The 26,790-nt window shown below is 36.2% G+C and overlaps 1 protein-coding gene across 8 annotated transcripts in view; it reads right to left on the bottom strand.

Moving 5' to 3' along the window:
• The window catches only part of VPS13B (vacuolar protein sorting 13 homolog B), a 459,168-nt gene that overhangs the window by 49,192 nt on the left and 383,186 nt on the right, over positions 1-26,790 (bottom strand). For all 8 annotated transcript variants that reach the window (XM_068672350.1, XM_068672346.1, XM_068672349.1 and 5 more), the window contains 4 exons: positions 16,334-16,530; positions 8,925-9,106; positions 6,732-7,081; positions 324-485 (listed from right to left, as the gene is read on the bottom strand). In XM_068672350.1, the coding sequence (XP_068528451.1) occupies positions 324-485; positions 6,732-7,081; positions 8,925-9,106; positions 16,334-16,530 (891 nt within the window). The remainder of the gene's footprint in view (positions 1-323; positions 486-6,731; positions 7,082-8,924; positions 9,107-16,333; positions 16,531-26,790) is intronic.

The following is a 26,790-nucleotide window of genomic DNA, read 5'->3' as shown; positions in this document are numbered from 1 at the left end:
TCACAGAAAACAGACACTGATCACTTAGTTATAAAAACCTGGCAAGCAATCTTCTTTTGCTTTTTTTCAGAAGCTTCAGTTTCTACAAACGCTCAGTTTTACAGAAAGCGGTTGTGCACATGCAGATCCACCCTTGAGTAACTTCTAAACACTTCTGGCTTTCCTCACTCTTTGTTTACCTTTTCTTTCTGATGTAGCCACAGCATGTGGCTCCTGAAGGAACTGGAGCATTGCAGATCGTTGACACCACACAGAAAATCAATGCATAAAGCCACCAGTCAGCTCTAGCAGTTGCTGCATTTGAAGGGCTGTTTCTGACATACCTGTGGGGACTTGTGAGAGCGCCAGCTGTACTGGTGACTGTGGAGACTAGCCAGCAAAATATTTTCATCAGTATCCACCTGGCCAAACCGCAGTGTCTCCTGTGTGTCATTACAGATCACAAAATGGCTGAAGACCAACTCCTCTGCCTCAGGGCATTGGTTCTGAAAGGAAAAGAATATGAAAGCCAATAAGCATCAGATTAATTGCAAGACGTTTGGCAGCTGTCTGCCCAGTGGCGACTGTTACAACACAGAAATGCTTTAAGATCTCTTGCCATTAGCTTTGGTCTCACAGTATTCTACTCTCAGCAAAAACTAGTGTTTGGTTTGACAAAATGTAACTAAGAACATATATTCCTTTATTTTTCTGCAATGCAAACCTTAAACATTTAAAGCTAAAATAAAAATTAGATTTCCTAACTGATGAAAAAGACTCCAACAAAATTAACCTCAATGGGAAACGACATGGCACATAGGGCAGCAGGGACACTACAGGCTGGTCAGAGAAACATGGGGAGGATTCTCTGGGCTTGACAACTGATCTTTCAGGCCAACAGGCTGCAGTGCCCCTTCCCCAGCTACAGCCTTTAGTTTGAAATGTTGCTGTGGGTCAGGAGAAGAATCTCTCTCCAGATACTGCAACACTTACAAAAAAATAAATAAATAAATACAAGGACGTGTGGGGAGAGTATTTTCACAGATCCACAAAGCTAGGCTGAAGATACATTTTGTAATTTTATAGTCCAATATGAAAAAATCAAAAAGTATCAAGGGTTTTGAAAGTATTTTAGATTTTACAATGCTCTTTATCCTGTCTAGAACATCCTTACATCTCTCTCTCTTTCCACTTTTCATCTGGATACTTGTCATTCTGTTGACACAACGAGACTGTATGATAGAAAAATTATCAAAGCTACACGTCTTCCATCCCTGAAGACCCAAACTATGATCCCCTATACAGGAGAGGTCAAATTGCCATTTGATTTGAAGATTGTCCCTCATATAGAAACATGGAATCATAAAGGTTGGGAAAGACCTCTGAGATCACCTGGTCCAACCATTCCCCTACCACCAATGTCACCCACAAACCATGTCCCCAAGCACCACGTCCAACCTTTCCCTGAACACCCACAGAGACGGTGACTCCACCACCTTCCTGGGCAACTCGTCCCAATGCCTGACTGCTCCTTCTGAGAAGAAATGTCTCCTAATTTCTAACCTGAGAAGAAATTTCTCCTAATTTCCAACCGGAGAATTTCTGCCCTTGTTACTAATGGTCTGGCACTGTACACTTACAAGCAACTACAAGAAAACACTACTTGGATAGTATTCATGCAATTTAATCGGTGTAACATAAAAAAAAAAAATCATCTTGTGTTTTTCATTACCTGTTTTTGACCTATCTTTCCTAGCACACACTTTTTACAATGCTTAATTATTGGTCGGTTCCCTTCTTCCCACAATATAACCCAGCTGCTGTTTTCTCATCCTTCGTTCCCATGACGTTTTCTCTAACTTAGGGGACCTCCACGGTCTTTGAGAGCAGATTCTATTTCCCCTCCTTGCTCTCTCGGTGGACCTTTTAAAAAGACATAATGAAGGTAGCACCTCCTCTGTCTGTGATCATATGGGTCTCTAGTTCTTTGATAACCATGTGGGTGGAAGCCTGCAGATATTCAGAGATCAAAAAAGAGAGAAAAAAAAAATACTTCCTGATAGTTCCCTATGGATCCATAGTTATCCATGAAAAACAGTTTGGTACATTGCTCATAGCACATTGCTGGGTGATACACGTTGAACAGATTTTCTGAAAAGGGAACTGTGCAAAGTATGACCGATTTAACACCTTTGAATGCACACTCACTGCTGTTACTAACTTCAGAAGGACCTAAGGTGAGGGTCTATGGACAGGTTGTGATTCCCTTTGAGACCATATGTCAAAATGGTTAGCTATGAGCATTTGTGAAAAAAATTAAAAAATCACTCAGAGTATCAAAGCATGAGAATATTTAAATTGAAGCTTCTCTCCACATCTCATGAATTCTTATGCGTAAGACCAGGTATCTTTTGTGAACCAACAGTTAGCCTGGCATAATCAAAATCTCACTTTTTCGAAGCAGTAAAGCTCATTACATAGCGTGTCTGTATCACATGTAGTAGCAGATCTGGGTATGCTAAAGGCTGACATTTACAGTGCCACTTCAGAGTGCACAGTTTGTTTTGGCATTTTCTAGTGGTGGATCTATGACTTTTTACTGTCAAGCTGCCATACCCACATACCCATAAGTCTACCACAAAAATATATATTTCCCTGTTACAGCTTTGCAAAATGTTCTTTTTAAAAGGGAGGATTTGGTATCCATAGAGCTCAACATGTTGTTATAGTCAAACCTAGATACAACCCAGGGGAATTTAAGAAAATTGTTTTACTCCAATAGGTTTGTCTTGCTGATTACACACAGAGAAAGTCTGAGAAAGAAAAACAAAATGAGAGGATGAACTTCCTTCTTTTGCTTGGTTCTTGCATTTTCTGAATTGAAAAGGGAATCTAGCAAGGTTCAGTTTTCTGTCTTGACTTCTTGGCGTGTACAGAACTCCTAAATTGTACTGGGGGAATATGGTCACATGAGGGATTATTAACAGATTTACATCCATTTTGGTGCTGAGGAATGACTGCCATCATTAGTCTTAAATGTTTGATTTGCTACTAGAATCCATTGCTTTTAACGGCAACACTTCTCAGACTTAAGCCAGAGAGATATTTTAATTATATTATTATTTGATTTTGTAACAGGTCCAAAGTTTTAACCAAGGAAACACCAAAATTTGCATAATAGGAAGTTGCTCTGTGCTGCTAGGCTTAAGAGATAGCTACTGATGCTTCAAGTATTGGTAATAACAGCTGACTAAAGGATTATCAAGGAAATTGGGCGGCATCCTTTAGCTTAGTACAACAGCAATGGACTGTGCAGGTTGGGTTCTAGGGAAAACTCTCATTCTCCTTGCAGTAAATGAGGGAAATTTTCCTCTGGCAGAGTAGCACCCATGCTTTTCCATCCCTGATGCACCCATCATGGGGAACCGCATCCCAAAGGTGCTGCTGAAGTTTGACAGCAGAAACTTCTACAATACACACAAAAAGCCAAAACAAAACAAAAAATAACAGACCAAAAAAAAAAAACTACAATCAGAAGAAGGACTGATTGATAAAAGTGAGCGTAAAGAAACCAGACATAATAAAAACAAACAGAACTGAGCCATTTGTGTGGCAGTGATGCTGAAGGGCTGAATGATGACTCCAGCAGTTGCAAACACCTAAGTCTGGATTAGGAAAAAAATCCTTCTCTGAATTAAAACTGCAAATCAAAAGAATCAGCACAAGATCAACAGCCTGAATCAGATACAGATTAGGGTCAGTTCCTGGGGGACAATTTCCTGCCCCTCTTTAGATCATTTTTCAGTTGTTCTTTTCTCTCCGAGAGGCCTGGAAAGTGTCTCTCATTTATTGGGCTTTCAAATATTTTGTGAATTCAATTCAGAGAGGGGAAAAACACCCCACATGATACTAGTCACCAGGCTTTGCCTGTCTCAGGACTTTCTTTTCACATCTCAGCTCACAGCTATTTCAAAGCGTTTCTGGATCTGGAAACAACCCATAAAAGCAGAGGTCCCTTTATGTGCCCAAAGTTATTTTCTGCGTGCTTCACAAGCTACCGAAGACCTGTGCAAGCACACGCACACACACACACACACACACACTCTTTCTCTCTCCAGTACTTATTCATGTTTTTCAGACAAAGTCTTCAGCAATTTCTTATCTCCCTCCAAGTTCCTCCAAGAGAAAAGAACATTTTTCTTCCGATTAAGCTTTGTTGTAACTTCATTCTCATGGGAGCACCCAGACGTTATCAGCTACAAACTTAAACTGAAGCTACACGCAAGCTTTCTGTACCATTTTCCTTTGTTCTTTGTGCTTGGGGTAGAAAGACGGGGAAACTACTGTGATCACTGATGTCATTTTGACTGATCCCAGCTCATTAAGAAAACTTATGCAACTGCTAACAGAAAGGTTAAGGACCACGCGGACCTCAAGGAAAAGAAGCTCTAATGGTTTAAAGCAGGTTTAAAACAGGAGCTTTTATAACTTCTGAGGGGTTTAGGAAAACATTTACAGTGGGAGCCCACAGAGGAATAGTTTCTCCTCAGGAACACTCGCTTCATGCCATACCTTGGGAGCTGTTTTCTCAGCTGACCCTGTGTCTCTGTGTATCACAAATCACTAATGCTATGAAACAATTTGTGAAGGCTTAAGTACCAAAATAAAGGGAGTGAACAAAAACAACCAACCCCACCTTGTATATTCACAGGGAACACACATTTTCTATCTCGCTTGATACTCCATACGTTATTAAATACTAAAATCAATTAATAACAAATTGGTTTTACCTGCCCAACTGACTTTAGCTTTGTTTTTAGACACACATTAGCCTGCTATTGCTTCTATTTAAGCAGGGATTTCAGATTAGACAGTGAAATATGCCAAAAGGGCAAAGAGTTTTTAAAAAGTGCTAATCCTCTCAGGTTTTCAGCATGTGACCTAGAAGTAAAAGCAAGTCGTATGCCTGGTGTTTTTTAGGCTTAATCTACTTTCAAAATGGTAAGCATTACCTAACAGAAAAATCAGTACATCTCTAGGAAACAAAGACACTGACAGAGGCTTCTGTTAATCTCGAACTCTTGACCTAAAGGTGCAAGGCCAAATTGTTTCATGCTTCATCTGTCCGTCCACTGACTACGGCATCACTTGTTTCAGATATTAATCCAGTAAAAAATATGTGGAGAATTCAAATAACCTTTCCTGCTTATTAAATTCATGTTTCTAGTTGGCAGCATCTATACTGTTTTTTTTGCGTGAACAGCAAACATCAAACTATGCTTATCATTGCGAAATTCATTCCTTCCCCGTGCAGTGCTCCCTTCTCCACCGAGCCAGAGGTAAAGCCACGTACAAAACATCTTGGTAACAATTAATATAATAAGCCATTTTGAACACACTTGTGTGTTAACTGTTCCCTAATTTCAAAGCGGTGCAAGTTTTTAATCTCAAATACTCAGGGCTAGGTACCCACCACATCAGAACATGGTGGCAAGTACCCTTGACATGAGAGGAAACGAGAAAATTACAGCAACAATTACAGAAGTATATCCTCCTGTGGCTCATGTTAACATTGCCAAATCCATGTATAAATCAGTACCAACTATTCATAGAATGTACCTGTCAGCAATATACTACGCGACATATGGCTCTACTTAATCAAATATACAATTCCATTTTTTTCAACTCTGAATATTCCTTCAAGGCACAGAGTAGTCAGTCAGTCATTCACACTGTGATGTGGTTTAAAACATTTAAATATTTATGCACCATATTTTATTTATATGTATAACTATGTCTGAGAGACCTTTTTTCCCATCCTAAGAGGAAACTGACCTTTCTGAAGGCCATTTTGCAGTAGTTGCCACACATGTCTTAGATGAGAGACTAGTTCTAAGTCAGAAATATTTGGGGTTTAAATAGCCTACCAGGGACTCTCTTATACTTTCTATGTTTGTTTTTTATTAAAAGCATTGTTCAAAATATGACAAAAAACAGAAATTGGAGCTACAAAGATTTTTGTTCACATTGATATTTGAGCCAGCTGTAAAGATTTAAATCACACTAGATCTTGTTTTATGAATGTCCTTTTGCAACAAGAAAACCATGGAATGCCCTTAAAAAAGATTTTTTTTTGATATAAAACAGATGTTTTATCCTTTTTTGGGGGCTTTGTTATTGTAGTGCCATGATAGGTAATTAATTCCCAGGCTCCACATAGGTCTTCAGGCAGATGAAGAGAATGATTTGATTTCAAGGCTATAGTGGAATAAGGGAATTACAGGCCTTCAAGGGGTCATTGCAGAAGCAAGGTTCTTTATGCTGGGACCGGCTTCAGCCATTATTGCTGCTTGTACAGCATGTAACGTGAAACTAGCGTTGAACTTCAAATAAGGATAGAAATAGTAACTGGAAACAATACGCTCTACCGCTTAGAGCTGTGCTTACATATCATGCATCATTCACCTTTTCATAAATTAACAGAATATTGTGCATTTTGAGACCAAGATTCTGATTAGTCTGATACAAATCCATGTAATTTCACTGAAACTCAAGCTGTTCAGGCTACATTTACTTTTATATATAAAGGAATCATTGTCTCCTAATTTTCCCTGCTATCATGGAACACTTTTAGTATAAATTTTTATATCTTGGAATTCTTTAAATGAATTCAGTTCAGAATCATCCTAATTTGCTACTGAATTAATCAAAATAGCTACAATTTTTTTTTCCTCACTATTAGATCGGCATACCTGCTGCCAAGCTTGAATAGCTGTATTCAGAGAATGAATTGCATATTGGCCAAAGTTGATCAAAATGGGGTCCACCATTACAGTGCAGTCAAATAGCCTTCCTGCTGTGCTGCTGGAGATGGCTGTCTGCCCCCAGATTTTGAAAGGCTTCACAACGCTCTGCATCGTCACATTTCGGCATTCCAGAAGTTTACAGTCAGCTTGAGATGAAAATTGGATCTCCTGGAACATTGACTCATCTCTCCATTGACGAAGATAAACATGAGGCTCATCAAAGGAAATGATCATGTATTCTAGTTCAGATGGCATGTTCTTATCAGATAAAAACGGCTGAAGAAACTTTGGTGGTGCTGAAAAGTAAAAGAACAAACAAAGCTAGACCAGAACATCACTATTGCCACATCATGCATGTTTTTGCAAATTATTTTTAACTGCTTGTATATGTGATTTAAACAAATAAAATTCATAAGAGTGTAGACATTTCTGAAATCTGAAATTAATCCCACTCACACCATTTGTTAGATGTAAAAGAAAACTATAATTAATAGTAGCTGCAAATAAAAAGTAATTGTAAACTAAGTTCATTTCATGGTAAAGAGACCAGACAGCCAAACTGTTTTACCTACATACAACACAGTACTTCAGATTGTCACCCATTTGTCGCAGAGACCGTATTTTTGTGAGAGCTTTTGCTACAGTAGATGCATATGAAGTTCCACACATAGCTCATTATAAATGCAACAGAACTCAGCAATATAATATTTTTGAAATTGTTTTGAAATATAACATTTGTTGAAACTGTGATAGTGCAGGCTAATAAACTCCACGAAGAAATATGTCCTTGCTGCATTTATACAGTACCCAAGACCACAGACATGGAGATATGACATATTACTCCATAATACTAAGAACTGAACAAAAAAGTATCCTGAAACTAAAGCATTAGAAATATATCGTCAAAAAGATTTTGTCGTATTCACTGAAGTCTCAGTCCTGCAAGTGCAGCACTGCAGCAGCAGACACTGCAAAGCATGTATGCTGCTTGTTTAACATTAGGCATGCGAGTATTTCCACTGATGCTATTATTTATATTGCTGGAACAGCTCACATGCTTTAAATTAGCATATGCTCAAGTGCTCTACAAATTTGAAACCAAAAAACTGACCACTTTCCAGGATCAAGCCCTATTATTCTATAAATTGTAATGGATACAATAAGCTTTGTGCTCCCTTTCTGTGTAACATAGCACAGCAGAACCCCAAATCTGAAAGTCTTTAGGTGCTATATCAAGAACAACAGCAGCATCAGCACAAACTCAGTCGTTGTTGAAAAAAAAACACCTGTGTTTGACTTTAATTTGATTTTTTTGCTTTTTCCAGTGCACCTGATTGTCAAGATCAAGCGTCTGGATTTTGAATGCAATAGTGAAGACGATTATGTACAGACAGAGGTAGATGACAGGCAAATAATTGCTTGCTAGATGTTGAGTGTCAGACTTGGTATGATTTGATGATGAATATATTATAATATTTGCAAAAAACAAAAACAAAACCACCAAAACTACTCTCGAATAGAGTAAAAAAGCTGGTCCTGTCAAATTTATCTAAGATATTTGCTCATCTTCCAAGGAAAGCATCCCTGGCATTTGAAAATCAGACAATAATCTAAAGATCTCTTGGAATGTATTTGCCATTAACGCAGTGACAGAGAGTACTGAACAAAACCAGATGTAGCTCCAAAAGTGATCATAATTGAAATAACAGTTAAATCTGCAGTTCTCAGAGCTCTTCCAAGGAACTCTTACTAAGCGGGTTGCAAAATCTTCAAATATTTTAATAGTACTGATAATATGCTGGAAAATTTAGAAGATCAAATTCATCCACTAAGATGGCTCAAAAATGAAGTGGCACCTGCTGCCACTAATCAGACCAGGAAAACCAGGCTGCTTCTACAGTTACCCATGCCTGAGGGAGGAAGGGGGCTGATCAGCTCGCTGCACTGCTTACAGCATTTACTTTCTCCGTGCACAGAACAGAAATCATGAGTTTTACTCTTAAGTCTGTATCACTGGTGGCTGTTGGTGATAATTTATCTCAAGAATGGGTTTTTGAAAGAGGAAAAGAGAGCAAAATAATGATGAAGCAGTACATACAAACCACTTGCTTTTGTTATTCTACATGAAGGAGTACATACCTGTGCCTAGTTGATCAAGGTGATGGCAGAGGTGGACTTCCAAATAAGTAAATTGGACCAGCACGCTAAGTGATGGCACAAACCAAGGAGTAAAGCAGGAGTCAACCCTGGTACAAGCTGCTAATGCTGTAGGAGTTACAAGCTGATCGCATGCGCTTTGTGAGCCGGATTCACTTTCTGAGCTGTGGAAGGCAGAGAACAAAGTGGTGGTTCAGCAGTTGCAGCATTTTATCGCTTTACAGGAGGAATTGAGCATGTGCCACGTTGGTTTTCAGACACAGCCAATGTCATCATTTTGTTTCACATTTAACTACTAATGTCACTGTATATATTTTTCCTTAAGCAGAACATCTCAGACAAGACTGCAATCCAAAAATGCTTGTATCAGAGCGAACGTTCGATTTACTGACCGAAACACCTGAATCACAGAAACAAAGCATATCTACAAAAATAAAAATTAAAGATACCAATTATATTTAATAATTGAAATAGCTAAACAAAGTACATATGAAAATGATCTGAAAGTTAACGTGGCCAAGACAACAATTTTTTTCATTCAATTTTAAGGAAACCAACTCACAACCATCTTAACTATTTTTATGTTAAAACCTTGTCCCCGTAAGTTTTCTTTCCATTATCCTTCTCATTCTACAGTCATAAAAAAAGAATCTCTGGCTGTTACAAGGTCAGCCCAGAGTCTTTTACTAACACCTATTACAACATATTTACTATACATTTAAAATGCCACCCCATTGATTTTTTTTTTCCTAGCAGTGTTCCTGACCCCATGAATATTTCCAAGCATTATCTTTCAGTCTCTTGAGAGAAACAAAAACTATATCACAATTCTATAGGTTGCTAAGACACCACTGAAGTACAAATAAACTTTCTAATTTAAGCCAAATTTATCCTTAATGTTCCTCATTCTCACTCCCTTTGCAGTTTGGCACTAAGAGTTTTCACTTAAAAGCATAATCTTGATTTAAGACCTGAAAATTAAGTCTGTATCCTCAGTCAAACACTACCTCTATTTTAAAATAGTTTAAATTTGAATATTGGGTTTCAAATAGACATGTTTTGTGATTTTTGTGAAAATATAATTTTCCTTATTCCCTGAGTGCCTCTACAAAATTAGGCACAAATATGTAGGCACTCAAAACATTAATCTTTAATGTGTGAAAGTCCAAGGGTGGGTAAATTTATCAATACTAGTTTGTGCTACAATAATTAGCTAGTATGGTATTTATTTATGAGATGAAATCCAGCTTTAGATTTGCGGATATAAATTTAAATGCTTGTGTAGCAGTAAAACTCAAATAAAGATAAGCTAGTTATCACAGCATCAAGGCAGGATATAAAGAATGGATTAGGTTGCTGAAGGATGAAAGACAGCTCCCTTAATCAAGTTTTCAGCTGCTTTTTGATGCTTCTCTATGCCTTCAGTGTCCTGTTTGCATTTCAAAAATAGCGTTGCAGGTCTTTCATGAACTGGCACCTTTGGAAATAATTTCTTTCTTTGTGTTCACATGATAAAACATCTATGGCACTGGACTAGAGTCAGAGAAATGGGATGTTTTTCTTTGCTCTTCCATGGGTATTCCTTAGATTGCTGCAACAGAACTTGAAAGCAATCCTCAAACCCACCAAAATTCACATTTTGATTTAGACCATTAAATACTTCTGAATCTGTGAAACTGGTTAGATCTCTCAGAATAACTCTCAATATTGTAAGAATTTTTGCTTTTTGCATTTTGATTAGAAACAGAACAGCAGTGATGTATGGAATGAAAACTGAATAATGGTAGAGGGGTGCAAACAAATGTTAACCAAACTGAGGAACTTAAAAAAAAAAAAAAAAAAAAAGACTGATAGTGTGAATTAAGTCTTACTTTGCACAAAACAGCTATAAAACTCTTACTGCAATAAAATAAAAAGGAATTTATTTCTGAAATTTAAAAGATTATTTTCCTTGGAAACAAACCTATCAGTGGCTCAGCGATTTTCTTCCCTTTTGATATGGATTTTTTTATAAAATATTAATAATAAAAAAAAACAACCTCCAAACTCTTATTTAGTCAAATGTTATATACCTGCTTCCTTATTAAGCATTTTACTGTGATGGAACCTTTCTTACTTCCCACTCATAACCCCAATCCACAGAATGGTTTGGGTTGGAAGGGACCTTACAGCCTATCCAGTTCCACCCCCCTGCCATGGGCAGGGACACCTCCCACCAGCCCAGGCTGCCCAAAGCCGCATCCAGCCTGGCCTTGAGCACCTCCAGGGATGGGGCATCCACAGCTTCTCTGGGCAGCCTGTGCCAGGGCCTCACCACTTGGGATTGCCCCAGTGATTAGAGGACAAAATGGAATGCTTGATGCTGGAGGAAATACTTTGCTCCGATTCTTCTGCCCTACAAGCAACAGACCAAGTGGAGGCAATATTCTGAAATTTATGATGTTGGGAACAAGAAGATTCAAATCTGTTTTTTGTTTCTTCACGAAGAGTCATCTTAGAAACCAAGAGGTCCCACTATTGACATGATTTGCTAACAAACTTCAGAATCCTTAAAAAAATAGCCAGAAAGAAAAAGCAAATGAGAGGAGAACAATGCTGTTCCCTGAGATGCAACTGGCTTTGCATCACCTTGTGCTAGGGAAGGGACAAGTACTGTCAGTGAAGAACTGGGAAGAGCAGGACAGTGTAGGTTAAAACACATTTTGGAAGGAAAAGTCATACTACAGAGAGAAGATCACCTTCTGGAAATTATCTGTAAAGAGATGCAATGAAGATTCTTTCATCAGTGTTTTCCTAGCTGCCCAGAGCACAGAGGTAGATCGGATTGTGAAATCGAAATTTGTGCATCCAATGATACAGTAACAAAATAATCCCACATTCTCTTGGCTATTCTAGAGGTACCAAATGCACTGGGGCCTGTCCACCGTTTTTCAGCTGGGGAGAAAAGGAGGAGATGGCTTCTGCTGTGTCGTATTAGGGGCAACACACTGTGGGATACAGAACCAGAGGAAATTCTGAATAAAAAATATTTGATTCAGAAGACCAGAGTTTTCTTTTAATTACCCTTACGTATCAGAATTTTTAAAATGGAAAATAGTTATAGCTGAAGTCATTATATATTATAAAGTACGATAACTTCACATCATGCAAAGCAGTACAAGCGAGCTATATGGCAACTGGGAACAATGACTTAACAGTGACCTGCTTTATTCTTGTTATTTTAAGAGTGGAATATTTAAACCCAAACTGCCATTTGTGATGAAACCACAACATGGGAAAATATCCACTGGGAAGAAGAAAGGGACCACTTAACGCATTTAATTTATGACTCAAATGCTGGTCTGAACTCAAATTGTCGGAGGTCAAAATCCAGTACATCATCTACTTTGAATAAAAGCTAAAACAATTAGCAGGAAACATGATCATGATTTCTCACTTTAATTTTATAAAAAGAGGCAATTTAAGGCTTATTTAAAAGTTTTTGTACTTGTTTCATGGTTTGTATTTTAAAGTGTTTTCTATTACTATTTCACATTAGTATGTCATTAATTATAAAAATACTCTTTACGTTACACAGGAGATACACAAGTGTATAAAACATCTTGGAATGTAACCCAATTAAACAAAGTATGATAAACTCTTCCCTACCAAACTGGGGAGCAGCTTTAGTGTCTCACCACCCTAAACTGAGCCCTAAATAAAAGCCATTACAATTATAACTTGCTAGCTCTGCAAAATGCAAATGTAACCTATAAAAATAATGTATTCTAAGATAATTTCCATTTAATCCCCTATTTTAAGGTTGTCCATGAATTGTCACTTATGCCAGATATGATTCTTTCCGTAGACACGACACTAAAACCCCAAGGAGATGCTAAATTATTTCACTTAAGATTTCAAGTTTGTTCGTCCATTGAATAAACTTTTGTGAATATTCATTCAAACCTTATTCATTGTTCAATGAATGACCTACAATACTCTTAAAAATAAACAATGCACACATATGTATTATGTCTACAGCCAGATAGCTCCTTGATTTTTCTTCTTCTAATTACTTCCTGATCAATCTCAGAAAGAGCTTGCATACCACAGCATTTGGATCATGACATTGTTGCATGTTCCCATATTCACTGTGCTTGATACTACTTCAGCCTGCCAGCTACTACTCAACATATCAGCTGGATCCACATCTTCTCACAAACCTGGTTGTTTTCCTGTCACACGAGCCATATACGTTTCATACTTTATTACTGATGTTAGGAATCACTAATAAAGTACTTAAAACACAAGGGATCAGCTCTCTAGTATTAATAATTAGCATATCATAAAGGTTATAACAAAAAAAAAAACAAAACAAAACAAAACACACAACCCTGTAGAATTTGAAGCAAAAAATTTTATCACTGAGCAGCAGCTGCGTGCATATGGCAGCTGTTAGGGTCTGACCCAAAATAGAAGATCAAACTAAGAAAATAAACTTCAACAAGACTAAGCATTTTTATCCTCTCCCATTAGTAGTGAACAAAATTTTCTAATCAGTCGTATGGTTTCATCATGTTATTAATGTCAAATTGTCAGGCGTCCACAGGCAAACGGAGATTCAACTTTTATACAGTCATTGCGTCTCACTCTCAGTTGCAGACCTCTCAGCCCTGAAGCTCCCTGCTCTAACAGTTGGCACTGACCCTTGTGGTTCTTCTCACAAGTATGCAAGATCTGATGTTAAACACTTGTTTGCTTTAGGAAGAAGCCCGACACTGGACACTTACTGAGACATGGGGCAGTGTCTCTCTCAAAAATAAAAAGTTGGGGATTTTTTAGTCAGGTAGAATATCGAGTACATTTGAGTGTGCTTGGTCACAAGAAAACATCCATGCTGGTTGCAGTATGTTCATTTGATGAAGACAAGAGCTACAGCTAACATGGACTTCCTACCCTCTGAGGGGTCTAGAAAGGTTGCCCTTCCTGTGAGTCCACAATATCATCTCCTAAACAAGGAGTTCTCTTTAACTGAACTTTGGGGCTTAACTCTTACCTTAAATGTATTCTGCTCCTTAGCTGTCATTGCATGTATTTCAGTAGTTGTAAATGGTCTCAAACATCCAGGTCAGTGATATGCCATTGACATTATTTGCTCTACCTCCATGAAATAGATTCTGGGCCTCAAACACCATGGCTCAAAGCCTCATCTACAAGGAGTAGCTGCTCTTTTCCCGATCCACTAAGTTTCTCTGAGAAGGCTCACTCCAGACTAATCAGGACTACTACTTCCACATCAATTCATGCTTAAGAAAGCTTGCATGCAGCCTTGTTTAAAGTTCATATAAGGAGAGATCAGTTTGAATTTCTACCCAAAACTGCAGGGAATACAGCCTTTTCTTTTCTCTCACTGAAACTGAAGGCTTGCTTTATGCACCCCTCTGGTTCCTGGCTTCTCAAGGGAGTTCATCCTGACCCACGTGAATTCTTAAATTTCCATTCTACTGTTAGCATATTTAGGCTTAAATTCATAAAATAATTATACATTCATCAGACCACCAAAACATCCAGGCTAGTGACTACAGCATCTGTGCTGGTGCCTAAAGAGCTGGCAGTTCAAGGCACCTTTCCTCAACTTCCCTCTCTCTATTATTGTATTGTATTGTATTGTATAATATTTATTTTATTTTATTTTATTTTATGTTCAAATGCTGAAGTGGTGTAGTGTGTGCTTTCTACTGCCTTCTTTCCTTCCTGCCTTCCCTATTCAGTGAGCTGTTTCAATTTAAATCCTGTTCTTTCAGATGTAGTTTCTAGTTTAGTTCTTCGTGTATACATACAACCCGGAGAACACAGTGTCACTGCTGTGGACAGAGAAATTGTCCTCCTAGGAGTCTTCTGGTACCTCAACACCATTCAGTATTGTTACCCAATTTTTATCTTGAAAACCAATGAGGATGTTCACTATTCTGCAGAAGGCTTGTAGGCTTCTAGCTGAAAACTCATGAGTTTAGGCCTTCTGGGCAGGTGAATGCATGTCGTGCTCTAAAATATTTCTGATGTTAAACACAGTCCAAACTGGTGTTATGATTTTTTTTTTTTTGGTTGTTATTTGTATTTCATTTTAACCCTAGATTCTTTCTTAAGAATTACTACTGATCAGCTTATCAGAGCTCCCTGAATGGAATACTGCTTATAGTGATGAACCCTATTTGAGCAAAAAACAATACACAAGATTACAGTGTAAAATGCCTTGATAAAAAAAAAAAAATCTACTAAATTTCACTACTTCATTTTCAGTTCCCACCGAGTTCACATTTCTGTGGTGTTAAGCTGACCAGGAAGGCAATTTTGCCAAGGTCCCACATTCAGAGGAATTAACCTTGTCTGAAACACTTAACTTCTCAATGATGAAAATGCATTCTTTCACAATTAACATCAAGAAATCATTTCCAACCTGATACTATTAATGGAAACCAGATGTTTAATTTTCTTCATTGATTTTGTTAGCCATGTTCGTATTTCCTGATTTCTCTGAATTTTGTAGCATCATGTACATATATGTGAATACTACACATGCACTCAAGCATGTGTTCATACACAGACATCAACAATCAGCAAATACCAATGATTCAACAAGGTCATTCTGGGTTCTCTGCTCTAAATACAGATGTTAAGAAGGTCTTTGACAGTAATTCCACTGCTGTTTATGAAGTGACCTTGCACTTATTTCTTCTGACTCTGCATAGTAATCATAACTGAATACAGAGTGAATTCAGAGCGTACAATGACAGAACTTCAATGTACAACATTGGAAGCTGTAAGCTATAAACGTAATGAAAAACTGATCCCCAGTGTTTGAAAACACCAATTAAATTTTTTTACTGGTAGCATAGTAAGCAAGCAGTGTAAATAAAAATGTATTATTCTTGAAGAACTAGATTTTACAAAATAAATATATTAAATAGACACATGGCTTGTTTTAGTCATTGGCTTGCACCGAGGTCAGTTAAAAGTTGATGTATGGGGGAGATACATGGAAGAAGAATGATCACTACATTATACACTGTAGTACAGTACATAACGTAGTACATTATATGTCTCAGTCTCCTTCTGTAGATCACCCAATTTTAATACCTTGTGCAGTTTCAGGACCCGGCCTAACCGATTCTCTTCACTTTTTAGTAATTCTCGTATTCAGAATATTATAATGCTTCCAGGCTGTCTGTAAATCTAAGAGAGCTCTTTTTGCACACACACCATGACCTTGTGTGGAGGTGAACGACAGTCCAAAGCTTAAGATCCATTTCTCTTACCGTGTATGAAAACAGTATTTTATTTCCTAAGTCTCTTGAGAAAGATCTCTCAAGAGTGTAGCATTAGATTTCTGTTCCCCCCCCCTTTAAGATTACCTTTGGTCATCAGCCACATTCTGACTGCTGTTCAGGACAATCCTCCAAAGATCGGAGGCTATGAGCTCCTTCTGATCACTCACAAGGTTGATGCTGGGCAGCTGTAGTTCACAGACTTTGCTTTCTGACAGACTGAATTCTCGGAATGCAACAAATGATTTCTGAAGCTCATCCCAGTACTCTAAGCTGCAAGGAATCTGTGATAAAACAGAGAAGTCATTAATTACTTTATTCTTCATCATTAATATAATGGCATTTACTGTATATACTAAAAATGGAAAACTAACTAAACTAAATAAAAGCTGCAATGTGGAAAATCAGAATTGTAACTGTTACTTAGTTTCTGTGCTGCCTTGACTTAAATTAAAATGTTTATTTGAATTTCATTGCAGCATAACATTTCAAGCTTTCTCTTACCAGGTACAGAAATAACTATTTGCTCCGTAGTACCCAAGAATAACAAAGACAATGCAATGAATCATGATTTGTATTATGCAGTCAAAAAACCCAAACCCATCAGATGCCACTGTCATAGGATATTTTAATCATCATTAAAAATTACTTCTTACTTGAACTAGCTCTTAGTTGCAATGCATACCAAAATATCACCTTGTTAATTACTAATTTATTAATTGCCACATTAAAATCATCAAAGATGCAGAGGAAAAATATTGATGGGCAACATAATGCCACGTGGAAGGTCAACACGTGAATAAAAATCCTGAGACAAATCATAATGTACTCGTAATCACACGATCTTTTCTTTCATGGAATATGCAATTTAGACAACTGTGTGCTTTTGGAAAGCAAGCCTAATAAAGACATAGTAGCTTCAGTTTAATCACATCCCTAATTTTAAATCTGCAAATAAACCACATCGATTATTTTTGGCTGCATCACTGAGCTGGAAAGAAAGAAATCAGAAACATTTCTAAATAAATCAGAAAACAAATTTTAATTAAAAAAATAATTTTTAAAGGAGTGTGTCTTAGATTTTTTAAAATATATTATGAAAGTGAATGAAAATGTGAATCTCAAATAAATGCTAACTCAGTAAGACAGGAAGATTCTACAATTAAGATACAAAAATCCACAGTTATGACACTTTTACATGCCCCACAAATACTAAAAGTGGAGTTGCTGGAAAGAAAATAGTTAAAAAACCAAACCATATGTATTCACATGTATGTGATACTCCTTTTTTTTTTTTTTTTTTTTTTTTTTAATCTGTGTATGTGTGTATACACACAAATATAAATAACCAGGAAAGCATTGGGAACATGGTAGAAATTGAAATAAATCTAGACACAACTGAAAAAAAAAAAAAAAAGCTGCACGAGTATTTTTTCTTGTTACTCAGTAAGGACTACAGTACACATGGAGGTGACAGCAGGTTGATTAATTAATAGGAATGAAGGTTAAGAAGGAAAATTCAGGGAGCTCAGTGGTTCAAGCTGGGGAGAGCAAAGGAACATAAATAATCTCCACCAGAGAATTTTGCAAGAATTAGCATGTGGAACCACAAAGCCTGAAACAGAGATTTTTACTACATCAGTCAAGTCACAGTGATACCTGAAAACAGCAACCACAGCCACTAAATTTTTTTTAGTTCAGGATGGAAAAAAAAAAAGTATAAATCTGATAACTGCTAGCAAAAGTCTGATGATATTAACATATGTAACATAGAGTAGCATAAGACTATCAATCAGGAATGCCAATATAATTTCAAAGATGTGTGTCTGAGAAAAAAGGGATTAATTTAACATCAAAGAGTGCACATCAGATGCATAAGGTAGCAATACATCCTTTATAAGCTGCATATCCAATCGAAAATGGTGCAAACCTCCAAGTGTCAGCTGGAAAATTACGAGGCAGTAGGACGATGCCTGGAAGAAGCAAATGCCATCCTGAGAAACATCAGGTGAGATATTTGCAAATATTAATTGACTTGTATAAGACACCAGTGGGCCACATCTGCACTGTGGCACACATTTCCAATTATTTATGTAAGAAGTGTTTCAGCTCACACTAGAATCGTGCAGTGTCGAGGACCAATTCAAGGAAAACTAAACGAAGATCACTGCTCTCTCCGGACACCTCAGGAGTTAAAAACGGTTAAAAGAGGAAAAGGTTCAGAGAAACTCTAGGTTAAAACTGAGTTGCTCTCAAAAGAAGAAAACTCAGAGTTGCTCTTTTATTGAGCTTCTGCTAGAAACCAGAAGAAAAAAAGAAAGACAGAGGTTTGAACACAGCTTTTGTGCTCATCACGGCTGCTTTTAAAAGCTTGATTTGTTAATAAGATGAAGACAGCAACCAACATTGCCCCTGATGGGAGAAGACAGGGCTTGGTGACCCAGAAAACATCTTTCTTGGTTCTGTGTTGCCAGCTCTGCAATGGCACTGTGCACAATAACAGTAATATGAAACATTACATTATTATGCTTGTAGCTATGTTTCCAAGTCAAGTTGTACTTATTCTTTTTGCTCTTAGTGTCACTATATGGAAATGACCCTAATTCAACTCTAATTTAGCACATTTAGAGTTCTTCAAAACTTCTCAATGTTGAATACTTTTTAGGCTTTAATGCCTGTGGACAAACTCAAAATTGCAATGCCACAATGATGTTCCTTTCATTCAAATACTGATATATTTGGGGAAATGTCCCTGTGCTAACTAAGCATATAAATAGTAACTTCCATCATGTGCTATCTTTCATACTACATTGTGGAGCCATTCACACTCATGTACATCTTTTCTAATCCTCCACAGTCTCCACTGATGATAAAACATCTGACTTAAAAAAAAAAAAAAAAAGTAATATTTGCTATATACAAGGTCTTCAAATTATGTGATTATGAAAGGATCGGCATCATTTCTACAAAAAAGACTGCAGCCTTTCATGGTTGCACAGGTACTTCTGAAAACATGACACAGATTCAAACTGCAGTCTTTATTTCCATTTATTTTTAAATCTCAGTCTTGAAATAACATTGAAATTTTAGGAGTCTGATTCAATATATATGAATACTTGGTTTGGCCCAACACCTAAGGTATTTTTCTTGTCAATGGTGTTATTTAACACGTGCAACAGAAGTTTTGAAGAGCTATCCTATTATTTTACAGTATTTATTTCTTTCTGATTACATCTCACAACATAGTATTTTTTCCAAAATGTAAGGAAAATAATCTCTAACAAGAATCTCACAAAACTGGAACACAATGGCAAGTAGCAGGCATTTTAAAAGAGATTAAGCAAGGTGATAAATTCTACTCCTGCTAAGATTAATGAGCTGAAAGAAGTTGTTGAAGAGCATGATAAAGGAATTTCACAAGTGGCACTGCATTATGAAAACTTAAAACCATTAGTAAGGCTAGAGGAAAGTAATATAGGGATTGAAAATAAACACTGAAGATAAAGGAAGAGGGAAAGCTTGAAAAAAACACAACAACAGCCAAATAGATTTCACACGTATTATTAAAATTTCACACGTATTATTAAAAAAATAAATAATGTAGTTACTCAGTAGGTGGTAGGGAAACTGATCTTGAGGAAAAAATGGCAAAGCAAAATGATCAAAACAATTATTATGGCATAAAGACATTAACTACTCCTCTTAAGGCTCTTGTATAGCCTAACATAGGGCGCTTGCTTTTTAGGAACTTCATGGTAACCTCCTAAGTGAATTCTAAAGGATTTGGAAAGGCAGATTAGCAACCACTGGACTCAGCCATACGAGCAGCCAGGAGGAACATACCATCTACCAATTGAAGCAGGCTGGTAGGCATGCTGAAAAGATTATTCCTATTTACTTTTACTCAGGAAATTTTTCCTAACTTCACTGCAGGATGTCAAGAAATCTACCAGAGGAAGATATAGTACATTTCAAGATGTCATCTACTACAAATTAGAAGTAAAAAGTCAAAATACAGTATGTGATAGCCTACACAAAATACAGCTCATGCTTTGGAACTGTCTGAACTTTAAGCTTTCTAGTCTGAAGCTTTCAAAAGACTTGGTTGACTTCGAACCTTTGATTCCTACATACCTAGCTTTATTTGTTCTAGGGGGTTTATTACTAATGCCTGATCTGGGCAAATTTAAGGAAAGATGGTAGCTCTGGGCAATATTAGCTGCCAAAAATAATAGTTGTGAAAGCCTGGAAATGGGCTATAACCCCAAAACTGAGTCATAGGCAGTGGGAATAAATGAATTAGCTGCAACAAAAAATCCTCGCATGTGGAATTAAATATGGTATTTTTGCTTTAAAATATCTGAATAAAACCTAAGCTATAATTCAGATAATTGTTACTGCTAGTGCTGCCTCTATAAAACTAAACACTGAAGAAGCATATCTAACCACAAGCTTCTTTGCTAAACAACAAACACACTTTAAGAGACACTTCTCCATGTTGTTTTATCTTCTTTCCTAACTCTCAAGAAGTCTGAATTCCAATGATTTTATTCACCCATAACATGCAAAAAGAGCCATTAATGTACTGCCTATGTCATCTATATGTGTATAAAACTATTATTTAACTCTGGGCTCAAATTTAACTAAGAACCTCCAAGCTGAGTTTTGCAAGAAAAGCACATCCTACTGCACACTTATTTAGAAGGATGACTATGGCAGTAGAGAGAAAAACATCAGTCAGATGCTTTTTTAACCACATTAATAATAGAGATCAGAAGCAGAAGTGAAAAGGTACATGAAAGTAGCCTAAATTATTAGTGCTAGTGAAAAACCTAACAAAACTGTTGCTAAGATAAATTTGAGACAAAAAAAAAAAATTTGAAGGTTCATCCTTTTTCTCTTTACCACTGTGGACTATAGATATGGGAGATCTGAAAACTGTTTCTGACAAACTGTTCTTATTAAGAATGAAAACGGTGTATTAATAATTCTGGCAGGAAGGAAAGCAGTTTCATTGGAATGACAGTTTCAGTTCTGTTCCCTGCAAGGACAGGACACAAAGAAACAATTCTACTGAAATAATTGCCTTGGAGCAGAATTTTTTTTTGACTTAGGAGAGTAAGAGAGAGTGGTTTCCCATTCACTGTGAAATCTCTCCTTTTACTCTATTTTGAGAAAAAATCCTCATACATATTATACTAGCATAGACATTATAAGAATCACCTCTGTGAACATAAATCAGTTCTTCACAAACAGAACCTGTTTTGCTTTGAAACCTTTATCATAAATATTTTGCAAAACAAGCAAACAACAACAACAAAGAAACTTGAAACCTCCTTTTAAAACCTGCATCCTTCAAGTCATTTCCTGAAAGGTTGTTAATCTATCAGCAAGACCGTATTAATAACCAACAAAAATATCCCCTCTAGTGCACTACAATGTGATAGACCCATGTTTTTAATTTTTCATCATGTATTATGCCTCACTTTATCTGTATCAGAATAATTTAATTCCTATTTGGAAAGTGAAGGTCAGGCCTCGCTACATAATCTGCTAACACGATGTTATTATTAATATTTTCATCCATGTGTTGTACATCCTACTGAACACATGGATAATCTCTATTTGTACTTGAAGTTAGGCAGAATAAGAAGACAGAATGGGAAAGAAAGGTTTGTTGATCCATATGTGATTTTTAAAGGCTTTTATGATGACAACATGCTTCTAGATTTTCCGATGACCTGGTGTTATCCTCCCACCTTTAGACTGCTTGGCTAATCCGGATTTTAAAAGCCTCTGGTGCCTACCAAACATTGCTAGTTATGTTTCTACAGCTGAGCTCTGCAGCTAAATATTAGACAACGCCAGACATCTACAAGCTACCAGGTTGCCATAAATGATTAAATATATATATATATATACACACATGTATATAATATATATTAAATATATATATTAAATATATATTATATACACTACATATATACATAACTACAGGTGTATTACATCTATATTATTCACTATACTATATTGTCCTCATGCTGACAGGTCTCAAACAGGAAGGATTCAAACATCAAACAGGTCTCAAACATTATTACCATTAAGACAGAAATAATTAAAATATCTCAATTTCTTAGCTAATCACATCACTCTCACAGACATCGTTTTTGTGTCTAGGAAAACACTATAGCCATCCACCTAGCTCTTTGAGCTCGCTGAATTAAAGTTATATTAAAATATGTTGGTTTTATTACTTAAAAACTAGAACATTTAATTTTAAAATCAGTATTAAAACCAGACCTTTAAATATATACATACAGCTGTCTAAAGAGAAAGATATTAATAGTTGGGTTACAGAAGAATGTGCTTAATGCTGCTTTCAGTGGTGCATCCTTTTAATTTATGTTTTGTTTTAGTTTTTGCTGGAAAATAAGCTTCTGCAGAATAAATGCTCATTTCTTGAGTCTCAGTCCCTCAGATGGTGGGTGTTTCCTCTTGGAAATGAAGTTACTCTTGTTCCAGAAACAACTACTGTACAAGAAAATGCACACAGAAGACAGGAAGCATGTGTGTGTTTTATCTTCTCTGAGAAGGGCCACCTAAGTGAATGAGAGGCAGAATACAATACAAACTAGCACTTTGTGTCAGACGCCAACCCATGCTGAGATTTTAACTCGAGCTTCCTGAGCATGAATAAACTGATTGCTCTGTAATAACGCTATTCCGTTTTTAGGATATTTTCCTGTTTCAGGGCCAACTGCCCTAAAAATACAATTTTGCCTTCAGGTGAACAGAAGTAGCAGCAGCAGAAAACAAAAAGCTCTATCCAGATTTTTATACAGGGAAAATTCTTGGCAGTAGCTACCAAGAACTTTAATTTTAAATTTGGTTTTGAACTATGATTTATATAAAAATAGGAAAAAATACACAGAAAAATTAATTACGTAAAAAACATGCTGAAAAGAAAATATTTAATAAAACCTCCTTACTATACCTGTTTACATCACACACACAATCCGATCTGACCACTGGAACATTTTGTACAACTGTAGGATAGTAGGATACTTCAAAATAGACATGTATGTTTATTTTCTCATGTGATTGACACTGAAAAATCATGCTACAAATCAAGCTGCTAGTTGCTTTTTTTTTTTTAAGCATTCTTCAGGGCTAACATTGTATCATACCAGTGTAGAAAACCTTTTTGAGCAGAGCCACAGACCACCAGTTTTCTCTTTTCATTACAAATCCATATTAAAAAAAAAAAAAAGAAAAAGAAAAAAAAAAAAAGTAGTTTATAGGAAAAATTTAGGTTATTAGTATTAGCATTAATACTAGGATTAAATACATTTTAGGTGTTCAAAGTATTTGCTGTCTTCCCACTGCAATCCTCTCTGTATTTTTATTATGATTTTCTGTTACTTTGACACTATTTTAATGCTTTAAATACCCATATGTTTTGGGCAGTAAAAGTTATTCCACAGTGGCATGCTCTTAATTTTCAACAGCCAGTAATAATCAGATACTGAACTGGAGAAATTAAAAAATTAAACAAAAGTATTATTTCTTTACAGTTTGCTTTTTTTCTCTTTGAAGTGTTCTAGCTTTAAGACACATTTTGTTAAACCACATTCAATTTAAAATATTCACTTCCAAATTGTTTATCTGCCTAATTTCTTTGTTTTCCTATACACACTGAAGCCTTTGACTAAATAAAGAAAATAGCTACTATTTTGTTTACTGAGTAATAACAAATACCTTGTCTTTTTCAACTCCATTTAACAAATTTATTTATGGTACTATTAGCATATTTATTTAATTTTGCTTGCATTTACATCTGTACTGCAGTTTATAAAGTAAATATTAAAAACTCAATTATAATAAGAGATGTGAAAGAAAACTCATGTCTTCTGAGAGAAATTGCTCTCAAAAAACACATAACTGCCTTTTAGCTGACTTTGGAAAAAAAAAGAAAAAGCTTCTATACATCTTCAACTAATAGAAGCTATAAAAAACCCTTTGTAATATTGGAACCAGTTGAGAAACCACAAGTATTCAAATGCAGGAAATCATGATTTTATAACATTTTAATGTGATCTACTCTTGGGAAACAAAGTTAACCAAGCCCTATTTCTGTACAGGAAATATTCCACTGTACAGTTGTAATACATTGTGGTGAGGGGTACAGCTGCAAATTTTTCACCTGTAATGCCCCACTGGTATTGTGGCTTACTGAATTGCATCAAGATTGCCTTCCTGTCCGGAAAGCCCTCTAAGTACAAACAAGACTCTAAGCCCAGGTTTTATTTTCCCTTGGTATCAGAATATGGTAATTTAAGAGCCCTGAGAAATGCTTTTTAACCTTTTAGAAGAAATATGTAGCATTCTTTTATTAGGAACTCTGTTCTTTGCCTTTTAAAAACAACATGTGACCAACTTATCTTATCAATTTATCAGGCTAGCAGGTTCAGAACGAATGCAGGTGTGTATAGTAATGTAATCTGTCACTGATACTGACTTTTTTCATTACAGAAAAATTACTCTAAACACACTAACAGCTTTTGTTAAGAGAGCAGAGAGGAGTGCTATGCTATAATTGAGAAGATTTCTGCAGCATTTTTTTAAACAAGAAAATGTATGTACTACTAAGTGTCAAACCCATTTTTTCTACTAAGTGTCATTTATCTTGACACGGAGTTTATGTGAAGACCTCTCCTTTCTCCAATACCAAAATCCACAGCATTTCATTTAATTTACTAAGATCTTGCTTATTTTAATTTATTTCTAAGTATTGACAAATTTATATAAACATAACATCTTACATTAGAGACCTAGCTACTTACACTATTTTTTAATTCTCCTTTTTTTCTGATATAAATAAAATGTGGAAGATTTTTCCTAAGACTTTCATTTTCTAGGTTTCCATATTTGTTAACAATGTAAGCAGTATACTGTTGAAATGCAGTCACCTCTGGGACTGCGGGTAGTAGTCTATTAGTACATGAAGTACGGCATAATTTTCAGTACACGGGATATTTTGACCACAGTAAAGCTTGACTCCTACAAAAAGTGCCACAAGATCAGTGAACGGCCGAAAGAACTTTGGTTTGCAAAGTTTCATAAATCAGAGTTACAAAATCTGAAAAGTACAGAACACAACGTGAGTGTAAATCTGTCATTAAGATAATCTGATGGTTTCGTCAGTCTTCTGGCACCCGGTAGAATTTTCACTAGCTCAGTAACCCCAAAGGGTGAATTTCAGTGAGATGCACAGGCAAATTATGCACAACTTCCATTAACATTCCCAACGAGTTACGCTTAACTCCCTGCAGACTGCACCGAAACTGTAGTCCAAACGATACAGCCTCATCTTGATGCAGCGAGCACTAAGATCACACAGCAAAATAATTAAGATTATACACACAAAATACATTAACAAAATAGGGAATTCTGAGATAATCCTACTCTCTAGCAAGGAAGTTCACAATTAATGCTTAAAGCTGGAATTTCTGAAGAGAACGGGCTCTGTTTCAACATCTGCTTAGGACTCAATGTGTAACACCGAAACTTCTTTAGCCCCTACTTCCTTTCTTGAAGGAAAATGAAGACAACACTGATCATTAATAATCAGAGCCTTAATGTTCAAAAACATGCACAATTTTGCCTAGTATCACGGTGCTTACATCCATATCATTTGAAGTATAATTGGTTTAGGCTAAAAGCAAGTCTTCAGCCCTCATAACAGTTGTTTACGTAATTCTTTACTGCATTCTTTTTTTTTGTACACATGCATGTATGTAAACATCAGTTCCAGTGACACGAAAGAAATTTCCTCCATTACTTTAAAATGTGTTTGTTAAATTTCTAGTTTACGGTCAGATATGCTCAATAATGAAAATGTAGTGCTTTGTGTAAAGCTTGTTGCAACTCTTCACATAGTAGAGAGATCATAAAAACACTGTATTTCTAGTGCACTCATTTCAAATAACATCAAAATGTAGAACTAACAAGTATGTTTTAAAAAGAAGAATCCCAGATGAAGCACTGAATTGCTGTCTGTGTAGCTCCCAATTAGACAAATTATTTCACCATTCATTTAAAAAGTCTGATTATTTAAAGATGATACAACTGCATGACAGTTGATTTAAAAATTAGCAAACCATCAAGTATATCGATGAGCATAGCTGAACTTTACAACTTATTATGGAATAACACTATGAACTTCAATCACTAACCTGTCACGCACAAATTATCTGGATTTCCAAAATAGTTGTTGCTTGGAAATGTAAGAAATGAATCAAAGATGAATAAAAGTTGTGGTTTCCCAAAATGCTCTTTTCCCAGACTCTCAAAATGCCCAGATGAATATTGTGGCCCCAACAGGGAGTTAAAAGTAAAAAGGAAGCAGAGCCAGCCAAAAATGAGGTATTCTCTGTCAAAAGGGAAAATGAATGTTTTTGACATTGATCATAATTCTTTTCCTGTTGACTGTCATGTCAAATCTTTCCTGAAATAATGACTTACAGTAGGTCTAATGTCAGTCA

Source organism: Anas acuta, chromosome 2 (genome assembly GCF_963932015.1).
Source record: "Anas acuta chromosome 2, bAnaAcu1.1, whole genome shotgun sequence".
Lineage (NCBI taxonomy): Eukaryota > Metazoa > Chordata > Aves > Anseriformes > Anatidae > Anas > Anas acuta.
The sequence above is the reverse complement of the archived record's forward strand: the minus strand, read 5'-3'. Positions and strand labels throughout refer to the sequence as shown.